Source organism: Lonchura striata, chromosome 2 (assembly GCF_050655825.1).
Source record: "Lonchura striata isolate lonStrDom1 chromosome 2, ASM5065582v1, whole genome shotgun sequence".
NCBI lineage: Eukaryota > Metazoa > Chordata > Aves > Passeriformes > Estrildidae > Lonchura > Lonchura striata.
Window position 1 is genome coordinate 122,504,516 of NC_140704.1, and position 25,102 is coordinate 122,529,617.

Here is a 25,102-nt window from a genome sequence, read left to right on the forward strand (position 1 = left end):
GGACTTTGTACAAATACAGACCAAAAGAACTCCAAGATATCTGCATAAGGATAAAAGAGGAGGGTACCTGGATCAGTGTAAAGGTATTAACCAGACTACCAAAATGGTGAACCTTGCAGTCCAAAAGTTCAAATTTATGCCTAAATCTAGATAGTGCCCATGTACCTCTTCAAAAAACTGTCTTTAAAATTAATTTTATCTGCAATTCCAGGGTAAAGTATGAGCTACCCAAGAGAAGGTACAAAATATTATCCAATGCCATCTTGTGGTAAACAAGAAAATAGTCCATGCCAACAAGCTTGGATTTAAATACATAGGGATTCTGTTGCTCCACAGTATACAAGTCATGCTCAAAACGGCTGACTTGGGGAGAAAAAAAATTCTTGGTTAGACTGTGGCAAAGTTGTGTTATGCTAGCCATTAGAATTTAAGAATCAGCTATTTGTCTTCAATGTTTTGTTTAATTTCAATAACATTGCTGTGGCACTACACTCAGAATAATTTCCATCACTCCAAAACTAATCTAAAGGCAAAAATGGAATAATAACTTAGAAGATAACTATACCTTGTATAAAAACACCCATAATTTCCCTCCACTACAGCTAAGTGCTCTCATGAGCTTGTTTTTAGGGCACCAGGGATCAGCTCAAAATATCATGGCCACACAAGCCAAATCACTGTATAGCTATAAAAGGATTCTTCTGCAGCCCATTTGTTTAAAAATAGCATGGAGGTATCTGTGACCCAGCTGACCTTTAGGAGCACACCATATCACCCCAATCACCTCACTTATAATTATGTCTGTTGAGACATCTGCCAGATGATACTGCTTCCCAAATGCTGTTCCACCCCTCCCTTCTCTGGAGGGAGATCTACCCACAACACCTGTGTCAGTCTCGGTGGAGTTGCAATACAGCACTTGAATTTTGAATTGAAAGAGCACTCAGTGGGACTGTTCTACAGCAAGGAGCATCAGAAAGAATCATATGCTTTAAAAAAATCAGTAAAAGAAGCGCATAAACAAACAACACACACACACATACACACCAAAAAAAAAAAAAAATTAAAAAAAAGGAAAAAATATGTTCCTGTGTCACCGTCTCGGTGCTTGGATGCCACAGCACATCCCTACTGCAGGCAAAGGCAAGGGAATCTGCAGGGCCCCATTGACCCTACAATGGTCCTACCACTCTGCTTTGGGCATTTGCCTCCCTTCATGTCCTGAGTCTTCCCACGTATGTTCCACCTCAGCACCACTCATGGTAGCAGCATGAGACAGATTTGGGGCCACCCCAAACCCCACACAACCCCAGCTTGGGGGTCACAGAGGATTTCATCAGTATCATTGGTGATCATCGGTACCACAGGTGAGGGGTCCAGAAGGTGAAGTCCCACGAGGAGCGGCCAAGGGAGCTGGGGCTGTTTTGCCTGGAGAAGAGGCTCAGGCGTGATCTTATCCTTCACTACAACTAGGTGAAAGGAGGTTGTAGCCAGGTAGGGTTTGGCCTCTTCTGCTAGGCAGCTAGTGATATAACCTTGAACTGCACCAGGGGAGGCTCAGTTCGAGTATTAGAAATAATTTCTTCACAGAAAGGTTGATTAAACAGTGGAATGGGCTGACTAGGGAGGTGGTGGAGTCACTGTCCCTAAAGTTTTTTAATGAAAGACTGGACGTGGCATTCAGTTTCCTGCTCTAGCTGGCATGGTGATGTTTGGTCACAGCTTGGACTTGATGTCCTCAGAGGGCTTTTCGAGCCCAATTGATTCTGTGACTGGCAGGGCACGTCCATAAGCCGCTTCCCTGGCAAAGCAGGGCTCCTCCGGCAGGCCGCGGGGAGCCGCGGCGCCCTCTGGCGGGCCGGCGCGGCGGGACTACATCTCCCGGCGGGCATTGCGCCCGTCCCGCCCGAGGGCCCGGCGGTTCCGGGCCCGGCGGTTCCGGCGCGCTGACCCGGCGGAGCTTTCCGCGCTCCGGGGCAGCGGCGGCGCCGCTCGCACGTGTAGCCGCTGCCATGGCGGCCGTGCGGGTGGAGGCGGTGCTGGCGGCCGCCGAGGAGCAGGAGGCGGAGAAGCGGCGGAGCATCACGGTGGAAAAGGAGCTGGAGCTGGAGTACGACCTGGGCAATTTGCTGGCCGTGGACCGCAACCCCCCGCCGGCGGCGGCGCTGCGCGGGGCCGGCCCGCGGCGGGAGGCGCTGCTGCAGGCGCTGGCCCGGGACAACACGCAGCTGCTCGTGTCCCGGCTCTGGGAGCTGCCGGCCGAGCGCGCCGGCGGCGCCGGGGGCCCGCTGGTGGCGCAGCTGCCCGAGCCCACGTTCCGCCTGCCGCGGGAGAAGCCGCCGCCGAAACCGCGGCCGCCGACGCGCTGGGAGCAGTTCGCGCGGCTGAAGGGCATCCGCCGCAAGAAGAAAACCTCGCTGGTGTGGGACGAGCAGGCCAAGGAGTGGCGGCGGCGCTGGGGCTACCGGCGGGCGGGCGGAGACCCGTCCCGCGCCTGGCTGGCGGAGGTGCCGGCGGGCGCCGACCCCGAGGAGGATCAGTTCGCCCGGCTGCGGCGGGAGAAGCGGGAGCGGGTGGCGCGCAACGAGCTGAACCGGCTGCGCAACCTGGCCCGAGCCCACCGCGCCGGGAGCGCCGTGCCCGCCGCGCCCCTGCACCCCACCGGCCACCAGGACCGCGACGAGCTGCGCCGGGTCGCCCGCGTCGCTCGCGTCTCCACCGCCTCGCTCGGCCGCTTCCAGCCGCGCCTGCCGAAGGAGTCGGCGGAGCCGCCCTCCCGCAGCGGCGGCAAGAAGCGCCGCTTCGAGCCGCTGCTGGGCAACCTGGCGGCCGAGCGCAGCCGGCAGCTGGAGCTGCTGCGGGACATGGGCAGCAAGAAGCCGGTGCTCGACATCACCCGCGCCGTCAACAAGCAGCTGCGGCAGGAGGAAGCCGAGGCGGCCGCTGCCAACAAGGGCAAGAAGCAGTCGAAGCGGGGCAAGCGCGGCCGCCGGCAGCAGCGGCCTGGGCGCAGCGGCAAGAAGAGCGGAGCCCGGCGGCAGCCGCAGCAGCAGAAGGCTGCGGGCGGTGGTGCCGGCGCGGGCAGGAGAAAGAAGGCGTGAGAGACAGTGTGCAGCACGGGCTGAGGATGCCCACCGAGGCGTGGGAAGGGACTGTCACTGCCAGCCTCCTGCCCGGTGCTCTATTCACACACGTATCTGTCAATAAATGCGTTCTGACCTTTCTAAAACATCCTGCGTTTGGCTTTTAGCTGGTAGACAAGGAGGGCTGTGTTCTCCATCCAAGGGAAATCGGTGTCCTGTGAAGGGAGAAGGGTGTACCAGTTCCCTCCAGTCTGGGGATGTCACAGTGACTTGTTTCACAGGTAGTGTCGCTTCACAGTTGGCCTGCAGCATCTCTGCCAGGACAAAAGCTGAGCAAAGCTGTTTTCAGGTGGCTGGGACTGGACCGCAGATGTGACCTGGAGTTTTGATGGAGTAGCAGCCACAGGTCCAGTTAAAGGATGTGGCTGCTGCTCTCTGCCTTGGGCAAGTGGCCTGACGGTGGAGCTCTTGCTCTGTAAGTCAGCTTCTGCAGCTCAGCTCTGTGGTATTCAGATTCAGTTACAAAAGGAACATGGAAACTTACTGTAAAATTTATTGCAGGGCCTAAGAAATTATACAGATTTTCCACAGCATTTTGTTGATGAAAAAAAGTCTGAAAAAAGCTGCTGAGCAGCCATTGAGTTCAGCAGAAAAATGTTTGTATTGTACAGGTTAAAACCTAAATTTCTCCCTGTCATAACAGTAATCCATCATTTTATAGAAATAATCTTGGTGTTTGCCTAGCAGTTTGAGAGCAGGTAGTAGAAGTTGTCTGAGACTTCTTCCCATTACTCTTGAAGTTTGTAATGTTGCATATACAGTTGAAATGGAAAAAAAATTCTGCTGTCTCAATGTGTGGCTTAGCTACAGGGAAGATGCTGTTCCCCGGTAAGAAAGTTAGTAAAACAAGTTTTAGTAAACTCAATTAAATAAGGTTTTCAAACTTTGAAGTTTTTAGTGGTTAGTGATATTGTAATACCTCACTGCAAGTGAGTTTCTTAAAAAACTGGGTGACTTAAGCAGTTTTCTTCTTGTTCCATAGCACTTCAGTTAGGATGGCAGCTTCAGTAAAAAGCATCAGAAAGCAAAACCTTTGTCTAGGAGAGTGCTGAGGGCAGAAGGGGTTTGTACACCTTGGAGCCTGGGTGGCATTGATGGGCTGACCACTGCCCAGCCTGTGGGCGTTGCATATGGTATGTTCTTTGCCTCTCTAGTGCTTCTTGTCCATGTACTGAGCTGTCTGCAGCACTGCAGGACTTGTCAGTGGCAGGTATGGTCTTGTGGGCACAGCCCTGTGTAATCAACCCTTCAGTGTAAGTATCAAGACAAACTAGGGCCAACAAGCACATGGAGGGATGGAAAAGGATGTTACAGAGAGATATTTCCATAGGGCACACCTTGTACATGCTCAGCCAAAGAGAAGGGCTCTTTTCCCATACATGTACATGCCTGGTGAGAATTCTGTGCTGCTCACAAGGCTACTGGTCTATTTTCTCCACCAAAATTCCAGGAAGTATGTTCATCTCCAGCAGCTAAGTAGTCACCTGAGCAGAGGTGCAGGTGCTCGTATGGTGTTGCCACCTTCTGGCTCTCAGAAATGGATAAAGGTTTTGCAGCTTCATGTGGGGCCTGAGCAGACCACTAACCTGCTCTCCCAAGCTCAGCACATCTAGATCCTGAGTTTTAGGTTGATCTGATCTGCTCATAGAAGCATTGAATGGTATGGGTTGGAAGGGACCTTAAAGACCATCTAGTAAGACAGAAAGAGTATTCAAAGTTAAAATAATTATATATGTTACATTAGAAAAATAATGCGGTTTTGTCAGAATCCAGTGTTTCCTTTGCTCAATACTGGCATACTACTCTGCTGGCAGCTAAGCAGCATAGCTTACAGCTTAAAAATTTGGTTATAACATTTTGATCCATCCTGCACTATAATTTACCATGATTTCATAGAATTACAGAATTGTCATGGTTGGAAGGGACCTCTAGAGATTATCTTGTCCAAGGTGCCAAGGCAGGTTTGCTTAGAGCAGGTGGCACAGGAACATGTCCAGGTGGGATTTGAATGTCTCCAGAGAGGGAGACTCCACGACCTCCCTGGGTAGCCTGTTCAGTGCTCTGCCACCCTCAGTGTGAAGAAATTCTTCATGCTAAGGTGAAGCTTCTTGTGTTTTAGTTTATCACCATTCCTCCTTGTCCTGTCACTGGGCACAACTGTAGAGTCGGAAAAGTATTTCACTTAACTTCAAGACCATGGGTTTGTTTTGTTATTTTCACTTTACAATTCCATTACTTTCAGTGGTTTTTTTTGTGACAAATATACAACACACGCTCAGTCCTAATTAAATTTTAGTGGCTCTTCACTGGCATTTTGTGCTGTCTGTTTTAGCAACCAGATTTTATTTGCCTTCAAGCAGGCCTGAGTTGGGTTTTGACAAGGGGGACCGCGGGCTGGGGGTGCTGAATGCGGACACTTCTCGCCTGACCGTGCGAGTCCCTCTTTGGGACCCCCGCGGGTCCCGGTCCCGGGAGGAGGCGCTGCCGCCGGCCCGGCCCCGCACCGGGCCCGGGGCCCCTCTGCGGCCGTGCCCAGATCCGGGCCATGGCGGCGGGGCGGGCGCGGGTGTCCCGCCTGCTGCGGCAGCTGGAGCGGGCGGCGTGAGTGCGGCGGGGCGGGGCGCGGCGGTCCCTCCGGGGTCCCTCCGGGGTCCCTCCGGGGGTCCCTCCGGTGTTCCTCCGGGGTCCCTCCGGGGTCCCTCCGGTGTTCCTCCGGGTTCCCTCCGGTGTTCCTCCGGGGTCCCTCCGGGGTCCCTCCGGTGTTCCTCCGGGGTCCCTCCGGGGGTCCCTCCGGGGGTCCCTCCGGGGGTCCCTCCGGGGTCCCTCCGGGGTCCCTCCGGGGCCGCGGCTGGGAGGCGGAAAGCGGCGGCCGCTCCGCCCCTGCGAGCCCTCCGTGCCCGCTCCCGCTGCGCAGCTCAGCTCAGCTGCAGGCCTTTGGAATGGGTGCTTACAGGAGACTTACAGGGCGTAAACTTTAGTTTTCCCATTTAACCATACCACTTCTTTTTTTTTTTTTCTTTTTTTTTTTTTTTTTTTTTGACATTTTAACTAGTTGTCGGTGCCCGAGCCATGGTCACACTTATTCCCAAGGTAAGGCTTAATTTGTTTCTCCAGAATAATTCTGTAGGAGGCCATGACCCTGTAGAGGGCTGTATGTATCCACATAACCTGGACAGAGGGTGCAGGTGGGAAGGAACAATCTAAAGGAGAAGGTAAACAGCCTGTTATTTTGCAGCTGTACAATGGTAGTGGTTATTGTTGGCGAGAGTCGCTGCTCCCACATAAACCACAGTTACTGCCTCCTGTCCCCTCCCTCCCCATACCATGGGTCCAGTTGATCTGAACTTTGCCCTAGCTGTCATCAGCTGAACCATCTCAGCTTTAGATGTGCTTTTGGATACACACAACTTACATCAGAAAATAAACAGTTGATAATGGTTTGGGTCATAATTTCAGTAACGTTAACTCTTAGTAGCATGTTTTCATATGCTTAGAACACTTCTTAAAGAACTGACATTGTCATTTTACATATGGAAAAGCTATTTATATGTTCAGATACTTGTTTTGCCCAAGATCATCCATACAGCAAGACAATAGTGTATCTGAGAAACAGAATTTCATTATTTTGCTTGTCTGCTTGATGACTTAGTCAATTCCAGCTAAACTCTTGCTAAACTGGAGCCTGAGTTAAGAACCCTCTCTGAAAGTTTTAGGCAGCAATAGAGTCTATAGCATAGCAAGATTATATCAGTTCAGTACATCTCTAAATACTAGGAATTGATTGAACAGTGACTATAGCTGAAAAAAAATCCCAAACTTCTTTATGTTTTTTGGCAGTGTTCAAGGAAACAGTGCAATTTTTGAACTCAGTAAAATTTGCCCTGAAAGTTAAGTTTAGTTCAAGAATGTAACAGCAGGGTGTCTATTATATTATCAGAAAGCAAGAGTGTAAATGGTTTGGACATGTCCTTAGCATGTCAAATTAATGACTGAAAGTACAGCAGACTCCAGCTCCAGGAGAGGTCAAACATGTACAGGCTAGCAAGAGGTGGGAATGAAAGAGCTGATAGCAGCTGGCCTGTGCTTGAATAGAAAGTACATAAAGGGTTTTAATACATCTATCTGTTACTGTTGTGGGTCAGTGCTTCAGTGCACCCCAGCCTGTCTGTAAGCCTCATTTTCATGGCTTCACTCATTGGATCAGAATCCAAATTGTGTATTTTCAATCAATAGAGCAGGAAGAGCAGTTTTGTGGTAATTCATGCAAAATTGACATGGCAAAGAGAAGCTATGACTGAAATACTGCTCTTAAAAATATCTTCTAATCAAGTTAATAGTAACACACTGATTCTTATTTATTATTAGCAGTGCACACAGTAATTTTTTAGCAAATAATTCAGTTTCACCTGCAAGTTCAGGACTAGGCAGAAGTAAAAAGTGTAAACACCTGTTAGTATTGCACCCATGCATACATAAGATGTTCTCAGATTATGTATATCTCAGATGATGTTAAGAGGATGTCTCATGAATTTGTCTTAACTGGTGTTATGAAGGTTATCATGTAGCCCCTATGCATTTCTAGCACCTCTCAGCTTGAGCGAGATATAACACATACTCAGTTCTACTTCTTTATGGGCTATTCTGGTCTTTGTAGACTGCAAACAAACTCTCATCCAACCTTCCTGCCAGTTTATTCAGTTTTTATAAAAAAAACTTAATTCCTGGAAGAACTTGAAAAACCCACTTGTTTTGTTCAGTTATGTGAAAAAGGTCGAGTATTTTGATAATTTAATCTCATGAACAGCAAGGGATGAAATGGGTAACTGTTATCTAGACAAGCTGAGGTGACCTGTGGAAATATGTTAGTGATTCTAAAAGCAAGGGAATCTGTCAACTCTAGAGCTGAGAAACAGGTTGAAATAACTTACTGCTTCCTAATTCTACTGTTTCATTTCTATTCCAGTTCCTGAACAGCCCAACCTGGGGAATACAGACTATGCATTTGAGGTACATTTAATAATAAAATATGTTTAATTTAAAAGTTGTGCAAACAATACTTCTTGACAAATATGGCATTTAACAAATATTTGCATTATCAAATATTTATATTTCACTTTGAATGAGTAAGGCCCGATGCCATTTTTTATGAGAAAAATTTTTTTTTTTTTTTAATAGATGGCCATTTCAAACATCCGATATGGAGAAGGAGTTACAAAAGAGATTGGCATGGTAAGCTGCTATGGTGTAAGTCCATCGCTGGGAAAAAGTTATTTTCTAAAGGGCAGCCAGTACTATCAATCCACTTAATAAAGTGGATTGATATATGGTGTGGTCCAATGTATCAGTGCAAAAAGGTCGGAGCATACTGTTGGTTGAAGAACAGGCGTGGTGCATCAGTGGTGCTGTGGTGTATGAAATGCAGCACAGGGGATAATTGGGTCATGGATACTTTGCTACAAGTATGCAAAAATGTTTTTCTCTGACAGGGATTTTAATTCAGAAAGTTTTGAATCCTGCTGACTCACCAGGATTTCCTCAAGATAACTTTCATCTTTCTAGCACTCATTAAATCAATCAGAGACTTTCTATTAAATTAGCTAGACACTCATTCAGCTCTCAGCTTGCCCTGTGTAAGTGTAGAATTTTTGTTTCAGCAGTGTGAGATGGCTCACCTAAGTGTATTGTTCCAGTGTGCTTTTATCACTGTCTCTTTTCATTACATTTTCAATATTTTAATGCTGTGCTTTGGTAGGGAGTTGATGGAGACAATCTGTGAAAAAGCTTTTTTTATTCTCACAGAAACTTAAGAAAAAATATTTTAAAAGATGTTTTATATTTTACTATTGTTTAAAGCAGTTCCATGTGGTTCAACAACTTTCATTTTCTTCTATTATAAGATTTCAACTATATAAAATTGGCAGCTTTACATTTTATTCTGCTTTCCATATTCTACATGTGTGTGGCTAATGTCCTTTTTCTTCAGCTGATATGGTTTTAAAAATTTTGCAATAGCCAACTATTTTTAAGTCAGGGGTTTATCATTATCAAATGGTTCAGTTGATTTGGATTAGTGTTTAAATAGTGAAGTATATGATTTTATACCAGTTGTTTGGTTTTTCGATTCGTTATTGTAGGACCTGCAGAATCTGGGTGCTAGAAGAGTTTGTTTGATGACAGATAAAAACCTCTCCAAACTCCCTCCTGTAAATGCAGTATTGAATTCCTTGGTGAAATATGGTATAAACTTTCAAATGTATGATAATGTCCGTGTGGAGCCAACAGACCAAAGGTACAATTTGCTTCTGACAGTGCATTTCTCCAAGTAGTGCCTGGGCCTTTACAGGATTTCATATGGCTTTTTAAACACCTCCCTGTGGCCTACATGCTGGTCTTAATAGTTAGTTTCCCTGTGTACTGGTTTTGTCCTGACTAATTGGAAAATCTTTCTTGTGTCCTAAGTTTCCTGGATGCCATTCAATTTGCTAAAAATGGAGAGTTTGATGCCTATGTTGCTGTTGGAGGTGGGTCTGTAATAGACACTTGTAAAGCTGCCAATCTGTATGCAGCCAGCCCTTCATCAGAATTCCTGGATTATGTCAATGCTCCTATTGGGAAAGGGAAGCCGGTCACTGTACCCCTCAAGCCCCTTATTGCAGGTAAAGCATGAGGAGAGTGTGCGGAGAGTTGGGGCAAGGGGAAGATGAGTCAGTCTACACTGTCTGATACTTCTGCTGAAATCACTTTACTGTGACTGTTTCAGCTTCCTTTGGGCTAACTTTTCCTCTAGCTGTATTCAGCAGTCATTTTGCTGCTTAATTCAGTGAAGGTAAAATAAGAGGTTTTATCCTTAATTTGTCTTGTTTAGCTCAGCTAGACCTCATTTACTGAGAAAAGAGATCAAAGTAGCAGTTTCCTTTTGATCTGTTGCCTTTGGATCAGGGATACCTCTAAAATTGCCTGGGCACTGTATTTTGGGTGGTGTTACTATTGTGGTTTTCTTATTTAAATTGCAGTATTATATATTTCTTATTATTTGTTGTTATCCCCGTTCTTCCTTTTAAGTTCCTACAACATCTGGCACTGGAAGTGAAACCACTGGTGTTGCCATTTTTGACTTCAAAGAACTAAAAGTTAAAACCGGTGAGGATTTTGGTGCTTTGTTTTGGGGGTTTTTGTTTGTTTTGTGGGGGGTTTTGTGTGTTATTCAAGACAATTGCTTTTCCAATGTCTTTGTTATTTCCATGCCTTGAAAGAAAAGGATACTGCATGTCATTTCAGGTGTCATTTTGTTTGATTCAACAGCCACAGGCAAATTTTAAAAGCTTCAAGGTTTCCTCCTTTAATTAAATGTATATCATATTAACTTAATGAAATACCTATGTAATACAGTGGATTATAGTTTGAAGGCAAAACAGGAAACTGAAATCTTTCAAGTCCTTAAATGGCAGAAAATGTTAATTGCAAAGGAAATTTCTACTTATATTCAGGGTCAACCAACTGTTCCTTATTTCCTCTGTATTTTTCTTTCTACTTTTAAGACTTCTGTTTCTTTGTTGTGTAATTGCAACCAAATGTTCCTTTTCCTGACTTTGGAAACCTCAGGCCTGGGAAGCTGTGCAAGTGAGGGACACTGTCTTCCTTTGGCTTTTTCATCCCTGGCAAATAAAGATTAAGGCTAAAATGTCATCTTGAGCTTCATAGCTGTTTAAGATTTTACTTCTAAACATATGGATTTTATATGCCACACAGTCTGCAGAACTTGGGACCCAGGTGGGTGTGCTAAGGAGGTTTGACAATAGCTCAACAGTTTTCTAGTCTATACATTGTCAATCAGTCTGTGTGTCTGTCTCTCTCAGAGCTACATCTTTGTGCCCTTAACCGAAATAGCAAGGACATGGTTATTATAGATGCTGAAGACAGCAACTGGCAATAACAATTGATTGCAGGTACAAACCAGTTTTGCCTTCTGACTGTCCACAGAAGATACAAATCTAAGAATACTGCAGATGCCACAGACATTTTGCAAGGCTGCTCAGGGTGGGATGCAAACAGAGAAAGAATGTTGTCTGGTATAATCCAGTTCAGGCAAAAGTCTCAAATCATGTAACTCTTTTAGAGAGACTTCATCATCAGTCTCACATTGATAAATACTCTCTACCCTCCCTTGTCTCTCTTTGCTTTCATGTTCATGGTTTCAAATACATTTTTCCCTCCTTACAGTCATGTTTTGAACATTAAGCTTATCTTGTCCTATTTTGTTGCAAAACATCTTTAACTGATTCTTCTCCCTTTGCACATTGCAGGTATTGCTTCAAGAGCCATTAAGCCAACATTGGGCATCATTGATCCTTTACACACATTGTCTATGCCTGAACGAATAGTGGCCAACAGTGGCTTTGATGTGCTTTGGTGAGTTTTCGGCACAGGCTGCTACTTGAATTTATTTAAATTTTGTATTTTTACTATGATGATTGTAGAAAAAATACATTTTGAGAGCACAAGAGATGATCTTTTTTCTCTGTTCGCTGTTCTTGTTTAGGTGAGCTCTGTCAGACTTTCCTCTTCCTTAGTTTCACTGCCTCCCTCAGAATGTACAGAAACAAATCCTGCATTTGCAGAAATTTGAATGTTTTTGCAGTGTACTGGAGAAAATCTTTACTTCCAGAATAGCTGTTGTCAGGGAAAAGAGTCCAAGTGTCCCTTTTTAAGGGATCATGGAGATAGATGATTAATCACAATTGTAATAGTATTTATCATGAATCACAGACATGGCAGGGAATAAATAAGAATTTTCCAACAAAAGCTGTGATGTGTCAATAAAAATTCATAAAAGCTTGTGAGATATGAGCAGGTCTTCACCCAGCTATTGTCATCTTGGAACCAGTCTCACAGTTTGCTTTTCACTTGGCACAAAATTTTATTCATCTTAAACCAACAGCTTAACTGCACAAAATGTATTAACATTTCTATTTGGAGAGCCAGAACTTACTTTGCTTCTGAGTGCTATGTGTATTAAAGTAGTCAATATGTAATAAAACTGTGACTTCTCAAGCATGGTGAAGGACCCTGGCAATGTCTGTAATGGAAAAAAGGCATTTGTTCAACAATTAAAATGGTTTGTAGTTTTGTTCATCTTAATAGAGCTATGTAGGCAATGCCCCTTCTTTATGTGGTCAGATTCATGAGTATCTGGGAGGTAAGACTATTGGCAGTTCCACTTAGCTTAAATATCACACTCATAATTTTTTCAAGGTCAGTACTTCTAAAAGAAAAGTACCTTACGAAGTTTCCAGTGCTAAAGTCTCTTATGGTTCCTGTCCTACAGAAAGGAAATGCACTCATTGCACATGTACAGCCCTATTCAGTGAAAAACACTGCACGTGTTCGTGCTTCCAACCAGGCTTTTAGCATGGTGTGAGCTGATGGAAAGGCACTGACTTGTGTTTAGATTGCCTTTGGTGTGTTTGTTGGAGAGGAAGTACTCTAGAGGTGCTAGCCTAGCATTCTTCCACTGTCTGTGAGATCGTTTTCTTGTTTCAGCAACTGTTGGACACCAGAAATAACTAAGAACCTGCATTCAAAGGACAGCAGGGCAGTAAAAGGGAGCTCTACCCCTTAAATAATTGGTTTCTCCATCTTTCTGTTAGCCATGCCCTGGAATCCTACACTGCTCTCCCTTACAACCAGCGCCGTCCCTGCCCCTCCAATCCCATCAACCGCCCAGCCTACCAAGGCAGCAACCCCGTCAGCGACGTCTGGGCTCTGCACGCTCTGCGCGTTGTCGCCAAGTACCTGAAAAGGTAACACACCTAGCAACCCCACAGTGCCCCGAAAGGGGTGCCTGCAAGGATGTAAGTGTTAATCTGGAATGACACAAGCTGCAACATTAAGCTTTTGTTTTCTACCCTGGATCTTTCTTAAATGATAAAATATAAAGATAAAATTCAAAGTAAAATTGGGATTAGTGGTTTGTCTTGAGGAGGTAGCTTTTAAATGCCTCTGTGAATCTATTTTAGAAGTCCTCAGTTATAGGTCTTTCAAGCTGTACAGTTAATAGGGGAGCAGCATTTACATATTTTTTCAAGAACCTCCTTTCTATGGCAGTATAAGGGGTATATGTAACAAACTGAATAAAATACTGCTAATTTTACTTTTGTGGCCTTCAGTGTAAATTAAGATAGTAGCACATCCATCAGAAAGGTAATAACGTGCAGTTATGAATGTGCAAAAGTGTGAATTCAAACCTGCTTATTCTTAAAAGACCTTCAGTTTAGAATAAGTATTGCCTTAGCTGGGAGTTGGTGTTGATCCCTGTCAATAAAGATTTAGCCTGTTTACAGCTTTCTCATACCATGTGCATTTCTATTAAAGATTAATGTGGGTGTTTTTTGAAAAAACTTTTCACAGTACCTAGTGAGTCAAAATAGTTGGTTTTTGTTCCTTTGGAATCTATTCATGAGACGTTTTCTCCTTACTGTCAAACTACACGATCCTGAGGCATAGGAAGGCAGGGAATCATGTCTTCTTCCCACACAGGTAGTGGGGTCTAGAGCACCACCTAATGAGATGGTGAGAAAGCTGGAGTGATCCTGGAGCCATACAGAGAATTACCAAAGATTATAACTAGAATTTTCTAATTCACCGCTGAATTGAGTATTGTTAAATTCACTCTATTTTTTTTTTTCTGAAAAGTGAAAGGAACCTTGCCCTTCATTTAACCAGTATGTTATACTTAAGTGATCCAGATGCAGGATTGTTCTTTTACTGAAGCATGACTTGATTCCATTTCCACCATTTTTATCTCAGCTTCTTTTAGATTTTTTTGTATATCTGTCCATAAAGAAACCCTCTCTCCCTTCTCCCTATTGAATCACCAATCTGTTTGTGAATTCATTGGTACCATTTGCCTCCATGGTGCCCAGAGCCATCAGAAACCCTGAAGACCGTGAAGCAAGAGCCAACATGCACCTGGCAAGTGCTTTTGCTGGTATTGGCTTTGGCAATGCTGGTGTTCATCTCTGGTGAGTACAGAGAAATAGTAACCCCATCTGAGATCAGCTTATAGCTAGTGTTTGTTTCAGATTGTCGAAGATGTTGCTGTCCTTGCTGCTGAATGTAGAGTAAGGGATTGTGGCCTGGCCTGTGATGCTGAAGGATCTGTGTGTTGTGGCAAACTGATGGGCTCTTGTCATTTATGTGTATAAGGATTTTCCATTCTCGGGTTGTGATACTCAAAACCAGTCATGTGGAAATTACAAAACACAGCCTTCTTTACCTTCCTTAGTAGTAAAAACAAAAAGTCAATGACATTTTAGATGTTAGATTCCATGCCAGCTGCTCCACAGTGAGACAGCAATGATGTAATCTTGAGGTTTTCCTGAACTGATGCAATTATCTGTAAGTTTGTCTGTGTGATAGGCAATCAGCAGTCTGAAATGAGCTGTAATTAATATTGCAAGGCAATATAGTTTCATTTGGATGAAAATCTCAAAGAAGCAAAGCCTAAAAGTTAATTGTATGCAGAAGTTATTAGCAGTCATTCTCTTCAGAGACCTTCCTTTCATTCTTTTTCTTTGAGCAAGTCTACTCTTTTAATTATATCTTAAAATTAAAATTTCTTTTTCTCAGACAGTGAGAACACATAGGTATGCGGACTATGATATTTTTGGCATATTTACGTTACTGTAGGAACTGAACATCTTTCAGTTCAGTCAGTGAAATAATATAACTTCACACTCACAAAGTAAGGAGGTACTGTCTTTTCTAGCTAGGTTCCTGAGGTGCAGAGGGATGAGGGTTTTCTGTACCTAATATCCACACCATACCTGTCAATACCTTCTGAGTATCTGTACTGAAGAAACTTGCATACTGAAAACTGACCACAAAAGGGCCTGAACACAAATTTTCCAAATACCAGGAGAGCTGTCCTAACCACTCTCTCTCTCTGCTCTCTGTTCCAGCCATGGAATGTCTTACCCTATTTCTGGTTTGGTGAAAACTTACAAACCAAAGGATTATAATGTGGATCACTCTTTAGTGGTAAAACTTGTTTCTTTTTGGGGTTTTATTATATATTTCAAATATCTGTTTTCTGTCATTAATGAGCATTAAAGTCCATTGAAGTTAAAAGTACATGTCTTGTTGATGTATTTTGTTATTCTTTTCCTTTTTTTTTTCTCCCCAGCCTCATGGCCTTTCTGTGGTGCTGACATCCCCAGCAGTGTTTGCTTTCACAGCACAGATACATCCTGAACGGCATTTAGAAGCTGCAGAGATTCTAGGTAGGAATCTCTGTGGGTACAGTTCTCGTGTACAAATGGAATTCTTTCCAAAATGATATTTTGGGATTGAAAAAAATTGTGTACAAGCAATTGTCATTGGTTGTTGGGAGGGGTTTAAGTTTAGAAAACAAGATTCTGGAATTAGATGTCATGCAAATTAGATAGAATAACACTGAATTTTGATATTGAATGATGTGATTAGAGGAGCAAGCTGGAGAAAATCTGATTCTTGGCTAGAAAAGTGGACAGCTGAAATTAACTGGAGGTCTATTGCAAATCAAACAAGAGTAGCTGTGATTGGCACAACTCTTGTCACTTCATGAAGAGTAGTTACCACAAAGTGAACCAGTACTCAGGGGCATTTGTTAGCTAAAATGAAATATTTTCCCTAACAAAGTCCCTGCTGTGACAGTGAAATTAGAACAGTGATATTCTGAATCACTCCTGCTCTTTTTCCGTGGCACACAGCTGTGGGTTTTGGTCTTTCTGATGTAGGCCTAAGATTATTTGTAGGTGTTGGAATTTCTCAGTGGCTGATGCCAAGGGAAAGCTTTTCCTGGAGTAGCTCTTCTGTGGACACATATGTAATGGCTAAAAAGAGATTAATGAACAAAATGGCCTTTTCTGCATTTTAGCAGAATAAAAGTGAATGCTGCAAGCTGACAGCTCATTTAAAGGTTATTTTACAGTGCCTTGTTATGTGTGCAGCCCATCACCAAAGGGTGTCCTAAGGGAAAGGATAGCTCTTTATTATACCTCCAGCATGATTGTATGTAATAAACCAGATTCCAGTGATGTAGTCTCAGAGCTGTTAGCAGTCTAGCTGTGACAGCATGGCTCTGCACTGAGCTAATTTATTTGTCTAAGGTCAGGGTTTTCCTGCACTAAGTTTTGTGTTGTGGCTACCCTGCTGCTAATACCCATGCTGGCTAAGGAGCAGTCACAGCCACGTGCACAGCAATGCAGGGAGTGGAGAAAAAGTGGTTAGGTCAACTCTCCTGGTATTTGGAAAATTTGTGTTCAGTCCCTTGTATGGTCAACCTTCTGTATGCAAGTCACAGCAGTCCAGTCACATGTGTGACTTGCTTGTATAAGTAATCTCAAAGCATTGTGGATCTCAAGAAGAATGGGGCTTTTATATAGACAATGAAAATACCTCAGTATTTTATAAAGGGTGTAAAACAACATGGTCAGAAAAAGTACATTGGGTGAAAGTTCTGTTCATTTCATAAACTGTCTGTGAGGTTGTTCAGGCTTCCTCTAAAGTATGCTGTCCTGCCTGTGGTCAAAACCAAAACTCAAACCTAGCTGGAATCACATACTGAGCTAATAAATATCTGTGTTCCTACAGCAATAACACACAACTAAAATTAGTTGAACAAAATGTGTCTGGGTAACTGGTCAGCACAGCATGTCAGAAAATTTCAGCTCTGGCTCTTGATTTTAAAACAAGTGACTGAAAAGCACTTGCTTTAGGTTTTGTGGCATTAACTTCTGCCATAAATTCTGTCTCTAAAAGTTCTGTTAATTTTCTTAGTAGAAATTTTAACTATGTCATTGTGTGCCTTGCTAGAAAGGGATTCTGCTGAAAACATGTCACATGGAATTGAATTTATTAATTCCCATCTGGGGTGTTTACTTCTGAGTCTACTCCAGAGTCCAACTGACTACAGTAGCTGATTCAAATCTGTCATTTTGCCAAATGCAATGACTAAGAAGGTATTTTATAACATGAAGCAGATTACTAAATAGTTATGTTGTGTGTATGTACAGCTGTAAATTTGGGTACAGCCAGAAAAAGCTTAATACCTCCCTGGATGGATTCTTAAACAGTTGAAATAGGTGTGCATGTGGCCAGAGATTTTCAAAGTGCAATCAAAGAGTGATTATCTTTTAGGTTGAGCAAAAAGAAAGTACTAGAGTTATAGCAATATTTTAAAACTGCTAATCACATTTACTGTCATATTTTATCCTCCTCCCTTTCCCTTTTTCTTTACTATCTGAAGATAGTGGGTTTATGTCCTAGTTTCCCCTCCACAGCAAAATCCAGGATAAACTCAGACCTCTTGGCATAGCCCCAATAGCAAAAGACTTCGTGCAAAATTCTCTTGTATCTTATTTACCAGTTTTTCCCAGACATTATTTGCTACATTACTGCCAGCCTTACTACCTGAATGGCTCAGCTCTTCAAGGGGACTAGTAGGTCTCCTGTTCACTTAACTCCCTTTGAATGTTACACTGAGCTGTATGAGGATCACAGAAGATATTTTTCCTGTAGTTATGTATTGCTCTTACTCATCTCTCAGTATGGCACTTGTACCTAACATAGTTCTGGTGCAACATCACTGAGGTTACACAGAGAACCAATTTAGCTTAGTTACTTTGAAAGAAATCATATGGAGGAACTTGGGTCTCCTGTTTGGACATACTTTTATTATCACTTTTAAGTAAGTCTTGAACATTCATTGAAGAAGGGAACATGAGCTATTCTGTAAGAAATATTTTTAATCTTTCATTTTGTATTGGTGTTTTCATTACTGTTCAGTAGATGTTTCAAAGAGAGAAGTTCCTTCTCTTCAGTTCTACTGTACCCCACACAAGTCAGCACATATTCAAACAGCAATAAATTTAGAATTTACTCAACCCACTGAACACTGCCCTGCTGTCTCCTGCCTTTTTCAGCCTACATGCTGTAGTCCTCTCTGTGAATGTGTAATTGAACGGAACAGTCCTCTAGATGTCAGCAAACTCAAGGCCTTAAAATGAAGTTAGCATTTGGCACACTGTCCATACAAATAAATACCACTGATGTTCATGCCTTAGCTGCTTTCCTCCCAGCAGTTAGTCAGACTGAAAAGTGCTTCTCCCTGCAAGCACAGAGGGAAAGGAAGTTAACCTCATGTGGCAGTTAGTCCTTTTGGCAGCAGTTAGCGTGCTTCTGATGTTGTTTTATTTCACCTTTCACAAACTATTTCAACTGTAAAATGAGGACTGATTCCTCTTTTTACTTCATGCTGCTTTTAGGGCAGTGGCTGTTATGTATGGATATGTATTCAGCTGATATTATGATTAAATTAAGTCCAGGACAGGCTTCCTCTGCTCTCTCCACCCTACAGTCAAGGCATTATGTCTTATTTTAGGAGCTGACATCCGCACTGCCAGAATCAAAGATGCGGGGCTTATTTTGGCAGACACACTCCGGAAATTCCTATTTGATCTGAATGTTGATGATGGCTTAGCTGCAATTGGTTATTCCAAAGCAGACATCCCTGCATTAGTCAAAGGCACTCTGCCTCAGGTAAGACAGAGAGCAAAACAGCTTTTCTTGTCAAATAAAATAGAACAGATTTTGGAAAAAAACGGAAGTGCTTCTTTTCCAGCAAGTTTTATTTCTATTCCTACATGAAAAGTATTTAAATTGAGAAAATTATGGATAGTAAACTGTATTTTGTTTCACTCTACAGCTTAGTTTTTTCTTTTCAGTGGGATGGAGTGCATGCTGCAGTATTTACATGGATACAGAAAAAAAGGGCTAAGTGTTTGGTTTGGGTTTTTTTAATGTTACAGTTTTTAAAAAGAGGATGTTTTTCATAGGCCTGTGATCTTTGTAGTAGATACTGCTTTTTCATAACTACCTCTCTTAATTATGTGTGCAGGTGGTCTGTAGATAAAGCCTTAATACCAAGTGCTATCTGGTAAGAATGCTCAAAGTCACTTTGCATTAAACTTTCCATATTGAGAAGTTGCATTTTTCTTCGCAGATGGCTTTTTTGTTCCATTGACCCCCATCAGAATTTGAAATAAGGTCCCCTGGGATGATATAGATTAAACTTGTAATACTCTTTATTGTTTCAGTGCTCACAAAGACACAGCAAAAAGCAACACACCACTCTTAAAGCAAAATGCAGAATCTTCCTTGTAAAAAGATAGTTTCATTCATATGCTATGGACTTAGTATTTGTTCCCACCAAGTTGCAAAGGAAATACATACTACAGAGAAAGTGAAAATTTTTTAGGCCAAAAGGTTATTCACTTTTTACAGCAGATCCTGTATAATTCTTCTAACTCATAAATCTCAGAGCACCTTAGAACAGTTACTTTAACAGTATATATTAATATTCCTATTTTATACCTGAGAAAGTGACACAAAGATCACACACAACAGAGCAGTGGCAAAGCCAGGAAGAAAACTAATGTCTCTGCACACCCATGAAGTAGGTTATGCATGTGCATTGTTACGGGGCATTTGGAGGGTATGTTTTGATAAACATGCTTCTTTAAAACAAACATTGGATGCAAGCTCTGTGTAGCTGGGGAAGAGCTCTTCACCAAAAGATGTTGAAGAGTTTTTCTGTCTTCTTATGGCATTGGTGTTTCATTGCACTGTGTAAAATGAGATGACCTAATAGTTTCTCGGGCCTTATTTTTTTGTATGAGATGTAACATGATGCAAATGTATCAGTGTTCCTTAACAATCTCTTAGCAGCCACGGGTTAATCCATACAGTTTATTTTTTGGTATAATTTTTTTGCTTTTCTTCTTGCAGTAGGTTTGCTTTGTAATATAGCAATGGCTCATTCACATCAGGAAAACAATGTGGTGCAGTGGTGATAGCACTAAAAAGTTTGCCAAGTATATTCCATACCATGAAGTGCAGGCTGCAGGGAAAAATGTAATCTGACTGTTGGGATTTGGGGTGGGAACTTTGGTGGGACAGACATCTATGCTTGAAGTTAAAACAGAATTTTATTTCCATTCTTAAGTGAGGCTGTTGAAATTGATCTTATTTACAGACAGCAGTTATTCTAGCAAAGAAGATGCTGTCTCAAGGTTCAAGGTGACTGTGTGGTGATGTTTGAGAGGATATGGGGGCACTGAAAATAAGAGATTATTTCAGGGCTGTAGTCTGTCCACCCACCCCCTGCAGATGTCCCAGAGGCAGCTACAATGGGGCTGAGCCATTGGTGAGTCCGGAGCTGCTGGGATTGGCATGAGACCAGAATGCACTGAGTCAGACTGGGAGCCAGGGCCTCACTGTCTGGGCACCAGCAAATATCAGCAAGCTTGTGCAGAAGTAGTGATGGTGCCTCTGTGTCGAGGCATACGGGAGGAGCATCCATTTTCAGCCTTCTGTTGACAGAGTGGGAAATGCTCCAGTCTGTCAGGCTGTCAGGCTGGCTGTCTCCTGTCACCCAGTGTGATTTTACAGATAAATCTGGACATCTCAGTGCACAGAGCTGCAAAACTGGCTTTGGCCCAGAGGGTCCTAATATGATGAATTTATGAATACTTGAGCACTGTGTTGTTATATTTTGCATATTATGAGTCTGAAAAAAACAACACACTACTGCCCTAGTGCTGTTTGAATTTTCCATTTGGTTTCAAAACTGCATAGAAGAATCTTAGTCTTCTCTTTGGCTGGATCTCTGTGAGTAGCAGCACTGGTGTCAGCCATGGGGAAAGAGGTACCATTTGACTGCTACCTATGCACCAGTAAAGCTTCTTCTGTAGGTAAAATAATGCACACAGAGCTGCACTTTTCAGACTCCTCACAAGCCATGCTAACCATGATTATGAGCTGTGAATACCACAGCTGACTTCTCACCATGCTAGACCACTGTTTCACGTTGATTTTGCAGTTCAGTGGCCTCGCTCGCTGTGTAACCACATCCAGCCTGCCCACAGTCGCATCCCGCGGGCTGGGGGGAAGTGCCGCAGTGGGGCTCAGCTGAGCCTCCTGCCCAAGCAGGGCACTGGGGGAGCCCCTTCCCCTGCATCCCACTCTGTGCCTCAGGCAAGGACCTCAGCAACTGATATCCCCTGTCCACATGTGAAAAAAGGGGGGAACTGTAAAGCTGGAGGGCAGCATCTTCCACAAGGGTGATGTTGAAGCAGGCTGCAGCAGAAGAAACTCTCTTGCCAAAACACACCTCATCTAGAGATAATGTGTTCCTAGTGTGGGCCTGGACTCTTTGCAGATATCTCTAACTCTCCCCAGTATTTCAGTAAATGTTAAAATCATTGGTTGTTGAAAACATGAAAGTTCTAATCATAACCAGTATGAGTTCACTGATGTTGGGCCCTTTCAGCTGAGTGTTCCTGCAGTAACTGGGTACCTACACTAATGTAGCTCCTGATCCTCAGTAGCACAGGGCTCTTCTGAATTGCAGCTCATGTCTTTGTGCTTATTTTGTCAAGCAGAGCACTAAAGCATATACCTGAGTTTCATTTCAGTCAGCGGTGCTTTAGCACCTGAACATTCCGTTGAATCAATGTCCAAATGAAGACCAACCACAATTTCTTTGTATTCTGACTCTGAGGTGCAGGCTGTTTATTAAGCGGTTTCATGCTGTCCCTTGCTGTGTCTCTTTTTTGGAGTCTGACTTACAAGTGCTGTTGATACTCCCCATTTACAGCAGCTCCTGGGCCTTGAGAGATGTTGTATTTTGAAAGTCTTGATCCCTAAAACTCTAACTCCTAGTTCAGTGCTGGCAAATTAATTTTAAAAATTGACTGTATTCTCAGGATAATGTCCTCCAGTGTATTGACATCTGCAATGGAGAAGACTCATATTTGCTGTGCTTGACTCTGAAACTGAACAGCATTCTCATCTTGCTTCTGTGAATTTAATTACAGGGAATTTTAGCTTATATATTCTTGAAAGTACTGTACAGTTAATGATGCTTCAATTTAATTACTTGATTACTTGTTTTGCAAAACTTTGTTATTCTCTGTGAAGAATGTTAGTACAGAGACACATAGTTCACCTACTGTTTGATTAATTTTATTGGTATCCATTTATAATCTAGTTTTTCTTTCATCTTGCAGGAGAGGGTGACTAAACTATCACCACGTCCCCAAACAGAAGAAGACTTATCTGCTCTCTTTGAGGCTTCCATGAAACTTTATTAGCTTAAACATGTTCTGGAGAGTGTGGTCTATTCTAACACTGAGGTAGTTTCTCATAGATAGAGGACTGAACTTGTTTAGAGATGGGAGAATGTAGGTAACTTTGACTTCTGTTCCATTGTACCCTGCCAAAAGGTCATGTAATTCATCTCTAACTAAACAGTGCTCTGAAGTGAGGACTTGACTGTGGTTTCTTTCTTGCTCAGGTGTCAATGACACTGACTTGCATAAAAGTTGGAGCAGATTTCTTGCATTACTGGAGACTTTTTTGTGCTTCAGAGGTGGTCAAAGGTAGAAAAATGTTCTAAGGGCTATTTCAAATCATTTTGTAAATTATGGCTCTATTTAAATTATCCATAATTTTGTTTTAAAAAGTCATGCTAGTTAAGAAATAATGAAGGTAATTTTTAAATAGGAAGGGGAAGTGCCCTGCAGAAAATGTCAGCTTACTGTATTCTATACTGCTTTATCATCTTTTTACCATCTGCCTTTGCTAAGAAAGCTATTGAACTGGGGTGCTTTTTTGTTGTTTGATAAGGAAAAATCTACACACTTCATAGCTGTTTGGAAAAGACTGCTTGAAAATTTGATTTGGGTTAAAATTCTGACAGATATTGTTATCTTTCATTTTATAATCTCTATAATTGTCATGTATTTATCTTTCCTTTTGTGCTCTATATGAGGTGTTCATCAGAGGAGCAAAACCAGAGTAAAGCATGGTCACACACTCAACAGGAGCCATATAACAGCAAGACAGCATCCATCATGGTCATTCTGTCTGGCTGGAGGCAGCATCCCCTCTTTCCTGCTGTGTTGTGTGGAAGGAAGCTCTCAACTGTATCTTGCTTTGCTGTGAATCAATTGCTTCTGCTGAGCTTCTGCAGGTGCTGTCCCTCAGATTGCAGCCACCAGCCTGAGGAAGTGGCTGTGTGCTGTGGTTCAATATTAACAAGTGGTGGTGAAGCATTTGGCTGCAGAGTGCCCCACGGGGAGCACTGGTTAAATGTGGGAAGGAGCGTGCACCTTCCGAGCAGTTAACCAGCTGGTTGACTGTCAACTGAGAAAGGGAAGTGGGGAAGGGAGAAAGGAAACTAACATTTAAATATTATTTTCCTTTATTTAAAAAATCCACGTGGTTATGTATACAGTTCTTTTAAATCAGATTCTGCTTCATGCTGGACTATTTCAGCATCTGATTCATGCTGCTACCACAGCACAAGACAAATGAGAGAAGAGCCTTGTGATTTCTGGTGTGCATATTTCTTTCTGCTGGGGAAGGAGCACTTTTCAGTCACCCCATTGAAGTAGAAGGCTCTATGCTTGCATCTTTGCATTTGTGTATTTGATCAAACTAGTGCTGTCCTAACATCTGAGGACAGATGTGTACTGGATATTGACACTGGATCCATTTCAGGGCTGTTAAAACAGGTGGATGGATACTGTTTGAAGACTGCTTGTTTTTAGGATCAGAATGGGTTTGGCAACCATAGGACTGCACTGCCACTATGTGATACACGTGTGATTTCCATGTCCTTCTGAACCTTCCCCTCTTCTGAAATTGCCCACAAGTACCTCTGTCATGTAGGCTGATGTGGTAATAGCAAGGGATTCACTTCATTCTATTGTGCAAAGCTGACATGTTTGGAAAAAAAAACAAACTTTTTGTCCAACCCTGTTGTTCAAAGTCAAGCTGGATGAGGCTCAGAACCCAGTCTAGTGAAAGATGTTCCTGCCCATGGAAGGGAGGTTAGAATTAGATCATTAAGATCTCTTCCAGCCCAAACCATTCTGTGGTTCTGTATAAACTTTTAGCCTGTTTTGTCTTTCCACTCCTGTCTTTCTCCAGTAGTTGGTAGCAGTACAGATTTATGAAGAGACAATCTTTTTGGCCATGAGCCTAATTCATGGCAGTCCTGCTGTATTTGGGGGGGAATATACTCTCTGGGGAACTGAGCAGCATGTGATTTCATCACTGCAGCAGAGCACTTTGATGGGCTGCTTAGGGAGGTAGGATAACTTCTTCTAGCACACCATTTATCTGCCTTTTATGCCAGTATGGCAATTATTGGCAGGTTGCATTTTCAACTGACAGAACCTCACACTTGACTTCCTGTACCAGGTAACCTGCAGGTCCTGTTGGTTTATAAAATAAACCCCATACTCCCTTTGATACCCATATTTTACAGATGAGACAAAGGGGTTTATGTAATACATAACATAAGCAGATGGTGCTGTAAGAAATGGACATTTCTGGTTTTCACACCTCTTTGACTGCATCAAAGTCTTCAACTGCCTTAAACTGGTTGTGAAATCTTTCCCATGGACATCAGCTACATGTGAAAACTTCTCCCAAGAACATCAGTCTACACCACCAATTATTAGTTACTAGTAGGGATTTTCTGAGGAAAAATCAAGAGAGCTCAAGCTGCCCCAGAATGCTGTCTTTCAAATAGTGGTGATGTGACAGGGTGTCACATCCTGGCTCTTGGGCAGTGATAGTTTATCCACGAGTGAAGAGCTACATGGTTTTTTTCATATATTATCTCACTAAATTACTCTATACTGGCATTTCTGTGGGGAGCTGGGCTAACACTGTAATTTTGAGTTCCCAGTGGTGGTTGGACATGTGTGTGAGATCTGGGAGGCTTGTTCTTGTGACTCCTGTTACTTCTGTGTTACTCAAACCCTCTGTGAGGAATTTATTAGTCTAGATTATGCTGAAATGCAGGTAACAAAAATAAAGCTTGTTCAAAAGCAGCATTTAACTCT

General features: G+C 42.9%; 2 protein-coding genes across 3 annotated transcripts; both read left to right on the forward strand.

Moving 5' to 3' along the window:
* Positions 1-1,910: 1,910 nt before the first annotated feature.
* Positions 1,911-3,229, forward strand: RRS1 (regulator of ribosome synthesis 1). The gene has a single exon (XM_021555608.3). It carries the CDS (start codon positions 2,013-2,015, stop codon positions 3,099-3,101), a length of 1,089 nt encoding a protein of 362 aa, XP_021411283.1. The 5' UTR covers positions 1,911-2,012; the 3' UTR covers positions 3,102-3,229.
* Positions 3,230-3,487: 258 nt separating this feature from the next.
* ADHFE1 (alcohol dehydrogenase iron containing 1) lies at positions 3,488-25,090 on the forward strand. Of its 2 annotated transcripts, none has more exons than XM_085572163.1 (14): positions 3,488-3,558; positions 6,196-6,233; positions 8,107-8,150; positions 8,319-8,372; positions 9,278-9,432; positions 9,603-9,799; positions 10,206-10,283; positions 11,447-11,552; positions 12,791-12,943; positions 14,066-14,164; positions 15,104-15,182; positions 15,328-15,424; positions 18,565-18,722; positions 22,253-25,090. In XM_085572163.1, the coding sequence occupies exons 1-14, from the start codon at positions 3,503-3,505 to the stop codon at positions 22,334-22,336; spliced, it is 1,398 nt and encodes a 465-aa protein (XP_085428289.1). In that variant the 5' UTR covers positions 3,488-3,502; the 3' UTR covers positions 22,337-25,090. The 2 variants fall into 2 exon arrangements, with proteins under 2 accessions (XP_085428289.1, XP_021411282.2); XM_021555607.3 differs by lacking the exon at positions 3,488-3,558 and adding an exon at positions 5,628-5,744.
* The last annotated feature ends 12 nt before the right edge of the window (positions 25,091-25,102 follow it).

Coding starts and splice junctions, on each gene's coding strand:
- RRS1 (XM_021555608.3), top strand. CDS start 2,013: ATGGCGGCCGTGCGGGTGGAGGCGGTGCTGGCGGCCGCCGAGGAGCAG.
- ADHFE1 (XM_085572163.1), top strand. CDS start 3,503: ATGTGGCTGCTGCTCTCTGCCTTGGGCAAGTGGCCTGACGGTGGAGCT. Junction 8,151..8,318: donor ATACAGACTATGCATTTGAG/GTACATTTAATA, acceptor TTTTTTTAATAG/ATGGCCATTTCAAACATCCG. Junction 14,165..15,103: donor AATGCTGGTGTTCATCTCTG/GTGAGTACAGAG, acceptor TCTCTGTTCCAG/CCATGGAATGTCTTACCCTA.